General features: G+C 39.3%; 1 protein-coding gene across 1 annotated transcript in view; it reads left to right on the top strand.

The window, feature by feature from the left end:
- The window catches only part of LOC144694566 (alpha-centractin), a 58524-nt gene extending 50619 nt beyond the window's left edge, over window positions 1-7905 (top strand). The window contains exons 9-11 of the mRNA XM_078565135.1: window positions 2973-3034; window positions 4342-4382; window positions 6047-7905. Of these exons, the coding sequence (XP_078421261.1) occupies window positions 2973-3034; window positions 4342-4382; window positions 6047-6149 (206 nt within the window). The 3' untranslated portion in view covers window positions 6150-7905. The remainder of the gene's footprint in view (window positions 1-2972; window positions 3035-4341; window positions 4383-6046) is intronic.
- The last annotated feature ends 1411 nt before the right edge of the window (window positions 7906-9316 follow it).

Genomic DNA, 9316 nt, shown 5'->3' on the forward strand with positions numbered 1-9316 from the left:
AATATTTTGTATATCTCGGTGAGATCTTCCTTTCAGCACTTTGTCTAGATCGTAGAGTTGAAGTTTCTCTAGACTTTCCTCGTGGCTCATTTCTCTTTTTAAAATGCTCTGTTGTGGTTAAATGTTGCTTTAGGACAATACTTTTTAAAATTAAATAAGGAAGAGGAAGTAGCAATTACTCAGCATAATCCCCCACCACCTCTCTTTGCAGATTTTATTATTGCATTTTATTACCTAACTGTAGGGATTTGTTCTGCTATTAATTACACCCAGGAGAACTATGGCGGAGGGCTGGTGCACTTTGGCTGCTGTATCAATTGACTCAATAATTTCATATCTTGGCCCTATTCGGATTAGATTAACCTTATTTCTGATGTCTTTAGCGAAACCATGCAAATAAAAAAATTGCACTATGATCACGATGAAAAGGTTTTGATAGTTATAGGAAGTAAGCAAACCAGATAGAACATGAAAAAAAAAAATAGAAGAATGTGAGCTGTATTCCAGAGTTGAAAATCTACCACTTATGGGCTTCAATTGTTGGAAACAGTATACCTTTAGAAGTCCAAAGTAACTCTAAAAGGAATGGAAAGGGGAAAAAAAGTTAATCAGTTGGTCCATTAAAGTTAATGGACAGAAAATCCTGCTGGGGCCTACTGACCTCTTGGCCCTTCTCCTCTCCTCCCTCCCTTCCTGAGTTCCCAAGAGTCCCTCCCGGCTAAAAATTAATAAAATCTGTCCAGCCATTTGAAGGGAAGGCAGTGTTTATTTTCTACAGAGAGGTGGAAGGGGGAAACAGAGGACAACGTGGGAGAGGAAAATGTTCTATTTAGATTGTCAATGCTTCCAACAAGAGTGCGAAACATGAGTTAACCTTCATAGGGACCCTGCATCTCGGAGAGTAGTAGGAATGCTTATTCTGAGTAGCTTTTTCAAAGCAGTACTGAGCCTTTTAGACAATTGCAGAGAGAGCACTTTTTATTTCTTGCATTTATTCCTCTCTTTTCAGCACGTAGATAAAGATCAACTGACTTTGATGCATTCAATAACGTAGCAGACAAAAGAAAATGCTGTAAGAGCAGACTGTGCCACTTAAATCAGACAAATGTGGCTCTGTTGCATAAATCCTTCTCTTCCATTAAAATTGTTGTGATATCTCATTCCTTCCACTGTGTGCCACTAGAACCTTTATGTGAATTAATGCAGCAATTTAGTTTGTCCTATAACAGGGGTTTTACAACACCATGTTACTGAGAAGCAATGATTCCACAGCAGTGCATTGCCCCCTAGTGCATACAACAACATATTGAGAGTTAAAAGAAAGGAATGTCAATTTTTCTGTAAGATTGTTTCTCTTAAAGGCTTGATATCTTCTTCAAACCCGCCAACATGATGGGGCATCAGAAGGCTGAATATTATCCCCCTCATTCATCAAGTTTGAGTGTGTCTTGAATGTTTAGTGCAAAATCGATTACATTTGTTCAGTTTCCTTGATGTGTCAGGGAAACTCAGCAGCAAATACAACTCATTTTTATCATGCTCAAGGGAATGGAGTTCTAGATCTGTTTTAATTTTCCTCAGATAGCCCAGGCACATTGTGAAAGTACAGTACTGTACATTAGTTAGTTCTGAAGCAATCATCTGCCATAATAGAAAAGACCCCTACCCACAGGTTATTAATAAAAACTGGTGAATAATTGAAGTTCCGCTGGAAAACAAGCAGCATATTGAGCAACTGTCCTGGGGCAGCAGAGGAGCTCTATTTATGTTATGTTCTTTTCAGTTTTTCTTTGATGTTTTATTCTTAAATTGACAAGATTTGAAAAGATACAGAATGTAAGGAGAGCCATATGTAAAAATCTTTTCCAATTTCCAGCCAATAAGTATACTCCTCTTACATTCTTGCTAAAGGTCCTGATGAACAGAACTGGTGTTTAATGTAACCTGTGTTAGGTGTACCTCAGTGGGTAGCACTCTTGACTCTGAATCAGAAGGTTTTGGGTTCAAGCTCTGCTCCAGAGACATGAGCGCATAATCCAGGCTGACACTCCAGCGCCATATTGAGGGAGTGCAGCACTGTTGGAGGCGCCATCCTTCAGAAGCAATGTTAAACCAAGGCCACATCTGCTTTCTCAGGTGGATGCAAAAGATCCCATGACACTATTTTGAAGAAGAGCAGGCGAGTTCTCCCTGATGTCCCAGACAACGTTTATCCCTCATCCAACATTAATAAAACAGATTAGCTGGTTATTATCCCGCTGCTGTGTGTGGGAGCTTACTGTGTGCAAAATTAACTGTCAGGCTTCCTACATTACAATAATGACTTCACTTCAAAATGTACTTGATTGGCTGTGAAGTGCTTTTGAACATTGAGGTTGTGAAAGGTGCTATATAAATGTAAGTTCTTTCCTATCAACAGCAGTTGAAACTAATAACTACTACCTAACCAACAAATAGTTTCCCATAGATAATCAGGATTTGGGCAGGACATAGATAACAGTACTGATCTTATGGAGCATGTAGCACAGCCTGAACTAATGCTTTTGGATTATTAGCACCTGTATTAAAACAAACACTAATCTGTACCAGCACAGATGAAACAACTCCATCTCAATTGTTTAAAAATCAAAGCTAAGGTTCGGTGACACATTTTCGATAATGGGGTAGTTTTCTTGTTGCAACAAATTGGTGCAGTGACCATTTTATTTTTTTAGATGTTTGGATCTCTTCCACCTGTTTAGTAGATTATGGATGGATTCAAGACTCAAGCTGAGATCTGAAACAGGTCTGGATCTAAATGAATTTCAACGTTTAATTTCCAAAACACATGTTGAATTTGGCACAGTCACCATGCAAATCCAACATCTGTTTGGAAAATCTACTGAGGACTGATGCACGTGATATAGTGCTTTAGTTTCCCCCTGCCTTCATTGTCAACTGCTTTTAATTTGCTGTGTTTTTCCTAACCACAGGATTTGGTGATAGACTGCTGAGTGAAGTAAAGAAATTGGCACCAAAAGATATAAAAATAAAGGTATTGTTATGTGTTCCAACACCTGTATGTTAGTATCAACCTTCTGGTTCACTACACACTTCGAGTAAACATAAGCCAGGTGATGGAGTATACAGAACAGACTTCATTGATGTCTGGTTTGAGTAAGTGGCCTATCTAGAACAAGAGAGTAGCTTCCCATTTCTCTACCTTTCCAACCCTCTGAAGATCTGTTGAAAACCATGCTCCTTATTTCATATTTTTCCTACATCATATTTTGCATACACCAAAGGTACATATCATGGATAAGATCTAATTCTTTGAAAACAGTCGGCTGATGGAAACAGCTATAGTTGTTTACTCCAAGCTATTCCTTCAAACAAGATTCCTGATGCAACTGTTCTTTGAAGAATAGGGTTTATTAACCATTATCTTTCCATACAATAGTTAATGGATTCCTTCACCCATACTTATTACCCTAGCTACTAAAGTTATTCCTTAATCACTCACATATGATGTGATTCTGGTTACTTATTTTCTTTAACAAGCATTTCTCCTATACAACACTCCAGCACTAAAAGCAGAAGTACTTTACTGCCTTGACACTTCAAAGCCACCCTGTTCATATTGAAAAGCCCTTTGCTCCCAAGATAAGTTTGATTATTAACCTTTAACTCCTCAAGATGTCCCACATACAGCTCTCCAGAATGTCCAACAATCATACACACACACATACCTCCACATCTGTTCATTCTCACCTCTATTTTTTAAAATCTTCCTGAACTTGGGAAGATGATTAGGCAGTTCAGCTCCTCAAACTTGTCCCACCGTTCAATTGGATCTTGGCTAATCTGTATAATTTTTTTTTTTAACTGCCAAGGTGGGATTTGACCTTGCATTCTCTAGTTTATTAATCTAGTAAAATAAACACTACACTACAATATACCCTATTCATATAGAAACTCATGCTCAGGGACTCGACCACACACCCAGGTGTGCTCGTTTTAGACTCAGTAGAAAGACAGAACAATCCCAGTTGTAGGCATCAACAAATTAGAAGCATAGTTATCTTTTAAATGAAGGTTTTAAACATTTAATTTCTAGGGTAATGTAAAATGTAATGCATATAGGACTCTAGAATCATCAGTTCCCTATACTATATCAAAGATTGTATTTTAGAATAGTTTCCAGAAAATTATTAAAAACAAAAATGTTCAAGGGCCTTTAAAAGACTTGTTGCAGCTTGATGCTTAAATTACTTTTTCTGAAAGGTTAGACCTTGTGGATAAAATGTAAACATTTGATGTAGAATGTAATATTTTATTATTTGTGTATCTGTTTCATTATAGATCTCTGCTCCTCAAGAGAGGCTATACTCCACATGGATAGGGTAAGTGCTCATTTGTGATCTTAACATACAGTATCTATGCTTTAAGAGGTGACATAGCAAAATGCAGCGATAAGGAAAGATTGGATAGGTTAGGGTTGTTTTCCTTAGAACAGAAGAGGCTGAGGGGTGACTTAGTTGAGTGTGCAAGATTATGAGGAGCCTAGATAGAATAGACAGTAAAGACCTGTTTTCCCCTGGCGAAGAGGCCAATTATCAGGGGGCACAGATTTAAGGTGATTGGTAGAAGGATCAGAGGAGACCTGAGGAAAAACCTCTTTACCCAGAGGGTGGTGGATGCCTGGAATTCACTGCCTGGTTTGGTGGTGGAGGCAAAAACCCACAACTCATTTAAAAGGTACCTGGATCTGCACCTGAAGTGCTGTAACTTGCAAGGCTACAGACCAGATGCTGGAAGGTGGTTTAGAAAGGACGGCAAGTTTTTTTATTTTTCGGCCGGCATAGACACAATGGGTTGAATGGCCCCTTTCTGTGCCGCAACTTTCCTCTGGCTCTAAAATATAGTTTGGTCATGTCCCTGGTGAGGGCACAGTTTTCTTTAGCAAAGTAGAGTTATTGTTAGTAGGGGTTTCACTGTAGTGCCTTCTGAAAATGAAGGCTGCTAGTTCCATCCTTTTATAACATTATGGTATTTATTGTGATTGGTATAGTTGTTGGCTAATTTATTGGAGAGAAGTCTGCAGATTCTTCAACCCATTTTTTTCCTTCATAATAGCCTTATTCTCCAAACATGTCTTCAAGCTGTGGTTTGTTTACCACACATCACAACAAACCTATAAATAACCTATAATATAATGCATCTTGTCATCTAGTACTGTATAATGCCATTTTATGGGTAGGGAACGGAGTTTATGACAGGGACCGAAGATGAGGATTAAGTCTTCCTAATGTTAATTGAAAGAAATTTCTTCTTATCCAGCACAGGATGTTATACAAATAGCGAGATGGTGGGAAGGATCAGGAAAGCTGGTGGTGAGATAGAGCATTGGTATACATGTGGAATCTGACATTGTGTTTTCAGATGATGTCACTGAGGAGGAGGAGCATGTAGATGTGAAATAGGAGGGGGCCAAGAATAGATCCTTGGGGGACATTAGATGTAATGGTACAGGAGTGGTAGAGAAACCATTACAGGTGATTGACTACAACTGGATAGCAAAGAATGGATCCAGGGGAGTGCAGTCCCACCCAGCTGGACGATAGTGGAGAGGCATTGGAGGAAGATAGTGGGGTTAAACATGTCAAAGGCTGCAGACAGATCAAGAAGCAGGATAGTTTATCGTTGTCACATCATGTCACTTTGATAAATGCCATTTCAGTGCTGTGGTAGGGACAGAAACCTGATTGGAGGGATTCAAACATGGAGTTGCAGGCATGATGGGCATGGATTTGGGAAGTGACAGCACACTCAGACTTTGGAGATGGGTGTAGTAGTTTGCAAGGCAGAGGGTACAAGGGTGGGTTTTGTGAGGAAAGGACTGATGACTTTGGTAGAGACACAAGCACTAGATTTTGTGCAGCATAGAATTCCTGCACTTTGTTTTTGAAAATATAAAGTAAATATATTATTTTAAAGGGCGAATTAGTAAGTAGGGAAGTATACTTTTGTTGTCTTATGCTCTTTGAATATCCGATTATTTTTACAGAGGTTCTATTCTGGCATCGCTTGACACATTTAAGAAAATGTGGGTATCCAAGAAAGAGTATGAGGAAGATGGAGCCAGAGCAATCCACAGGAAGACATTCTAAAGCACTTGTCAGAGTTGGTCCATACACAAACTCACTCTGATGTAAACCTTGCTTGTCTGGGTATGGTGTATGCCTGTGAGAAGGTGAATGTGTGTGTAATATGAGAGCACAGAGGAGATACAAAGACTGGTTTTGGGACACATGTGATCAAAAATAAGAGGTTTTGGTCATTTTTACTGTTTCTCCAACCCCACCCCCCCATCCCTCTACTCTCCCCTCCAATTGTGTTGTCATTCTTTGTTAACATATTTGATGTAGGAGTCCAGCTACATACACTAAAATATGCCAAGTGTGTTTGGCTACATCCACTCTCTAATTTCTTTGAACTTTTGATCATAAGCCAGAGTTAGCAGTGAGAGGAAATGAAAGCTCCTGAGGTAATTGAGTGGATGTTAAAAGTGCGGTATGAATGGTAATTTTTAACAGGCTTTTGTTTCTATTGCTTTTGAGACTGGTAAGGAATTTGTAACCTATTGTGTGTAGACAAATTGCACGTCCTGATGTTCCTGAATTTTTTTAAGAAATATATCAGCAGAGCTCTGTATGAATATATATATCCCAGTGCTTTTGGTCCATGTCTAGTAACACTAACATATACTGGCTTGTGTGCCCACTAGATGAGGTACTACTTATCCCTGCAGGCTGCAAGCATTTTGTGATATTTAGTCAGGTGCTAATGGAAATAACGAACCAACAGGAAAACCATTAGGCAAAAAAAGACTTGTGGTAAAGTTGTGCGGCATGTAAAATAATTTTAAGTTATTTTTCTTTATTCTTCTATCTAAATGTTTTAAGCTAAGCCTCTACAAACAGGTCAGAAACCTCAGCTTAAACATTGGTTGCCGCATGCAAGAAATGTAATGTATTTTAAAAAAAAGTCAGTAATAATAGGCAAAAAGTAAATGCAAGGTGGTTTAAAGCCAAACACAAACAGGTATCATTCAATTCGATTCATTCAGATCGCCACCCCTGGTTATATTGTGCACAGCTCTGGTTTGCTAACTCTTGGTCCTAGGAAAGGAATGCAAATGGTGGTTCGGGTTGCAGTTGTTTTAAATATTTATTTCCCAACCATTGGCACTGCAGGGGTGGGGTGGTGGGTGATGGGTTTGGGGTGGGGGGAAAAAAAGGATATTGTAATTCGAGTTGATTAGAATCAGGAACAAAATTCAAACCTATGGCGGAGACCCTTCCTCTTAATAACACTCTCATAATGTTTAGCATGAAAGAAACAAAAAAGTGTTTATTTTAAAATGAAAAGCTGGTGTTAAGCCTTAGAACTGTTTGTAGTGTCACTTGTATCACTACAGTTGAGCAGTAATACATGATGTTATAAGTGCCAGTCATTTTTTTAAACAAGTACAGCTGTTAATGTCAACTGTAATGAAGGGAACTGCTGTCATACCACTGAACATGTTCTGCTCAGAGTAAATATGACAACACGGTAGAACAGGCTCTTTTTATTGTTTAGAGTTCATTTGAATGGTAGACTAAATTGTTTAAAAATTCTTACCTTAGCACATATATGTCTTGGCAAGTCATCAAAATTGACTAAGAACACCACTGGCATTAGCTTGTCATGGCTGCTGTAGATCTAGGTCTCCTGTATGATGGTGAAGAGTTTGAATAGGTCCATTCTGACTGTAGCTTTTATTACGTTATCATCCAATGTTTTACCATGCAGAAGTATTGCAAACTGTGCTGCCAGGTGATGCCACTGTACTTGAAAACCTTTAAATAAAGCTATTCAAAAGCACCTGTGATTTCTTCCGTTATTGTTACATGGAGATCAAGAGTCCCAAGCATTAAAGAGTAGGCTGAAAGATACATTTTCACACAGTTATTAAGATTTGGGATTATTTTACCATAAGTGGTTATTGCATTAGAGCTGATCAGAACATTTGAAAAATAATGAACAAACTTGCATTTATATAGCAGCTTTCATATCCTGAGAACCTCCCAAAACACTACCACAACCAAGAAATTTTGAAGCTTAAGTCACTGTTACACAAGCAAACAAGGTAATCAATTTGAGCACGGGAAGATTCCACATCAGAAAATAAGATAAAACACCAGCTATTCTGTTTTTAGTACATCTAGAAACTGATGATAGATTAAATTTGCACCACAATGTACATCAAACTTAAATTTTTTTCAAATCTCCAAGTGTGATTGGATTAAACATATTCCTTCCTCCCAGTTTGAATCTGGTCCACTGATGCCATGAAAACTTCTACTCACCCTTCGTGAACTGGCTTGGAGGGGAACTTAGGTGGTGGCGTTCCCATGCATCTACTGCCCTTGTCTGTCTAGGTGGCAGAGGTTGCAGGTTTGGAAGGCACTGGCAAAGAGCCTTGGTGAGTTGTTGCAGCACATCTTGTAAATGGTACACACTGCTGCCACAATGCATTGGTGGTGGAGAGAGTGAATGTTTCAGGTGATGGATATGGTGCCAATTAAGGGGCTGCTTTGTCCTGGATGGTGTTGAGATTCAAGTGTGGTTGGAGCTGCACTCATCCAGACAAGTGAAGAGTATTCCATCACACTCCTGACTTGTGCCTTGTAGATGGAGGACAGGCTTTGGGGAGTCAAGAGGTAAGTTAGTCGCCGCAGAATTCCCAGCCTCTGACGTGCTCTCGTAGCCACAGTATGGCTTGTCCAGTTCAGTTTCTAGTCAGTGGTAACCTCCAGGATGTTGATAGTGGGGGATTCAGTGATGGTAATGACATTGAATGTCAAGGGGAGATGGCTGGATTCTCTTTTCTTGGAGAAGGTCATTGTCTGGCATGATTGTTACTTGCCACAGATCAGCCCAAGGCTGAATTGCCCAGGTCTTGCTGCATATGGGTACAGACTGAATATGAGAAATATATCAACCTTCCAATTCATCGTGATTACTACTTTGGTTGCGGTGTTTACCTCACTTTTACTGTGGTTCAATTTTTAACAATAGCCTCCCTTGCGCATATCATCTGTTGATTAGCTCACCAACTTTCCAGGGTGTTAGGCAACATTCTGTTATCAGCAGGCTGAGTTTGATATCAGCTTTTACAGGAACAAAATGAAGAGGTATCAACTCAAAACAGTTCTGCACAATACATTATTCGGTTAGGTAGATCAGGAACCCCTCAGGCTCAGTCCCTGCTCTCTGCTGCGTTCACTCTTGG

This window comes from Cetorhinus maximus, chromosome 20, assembly GCF_964194155.1.
Source record: "Cetorhinus maximus chromosome 20, sCetMax3.hap1.1, whole genome shotgun sequence".
Classification (NCBI taxonomy): Eukaryota; Metazoa; Chordata; class Chondrichthyes; order Lamniformes; family Cetorhinidae; genus Cetorhinus; species Cetorhinus maximus.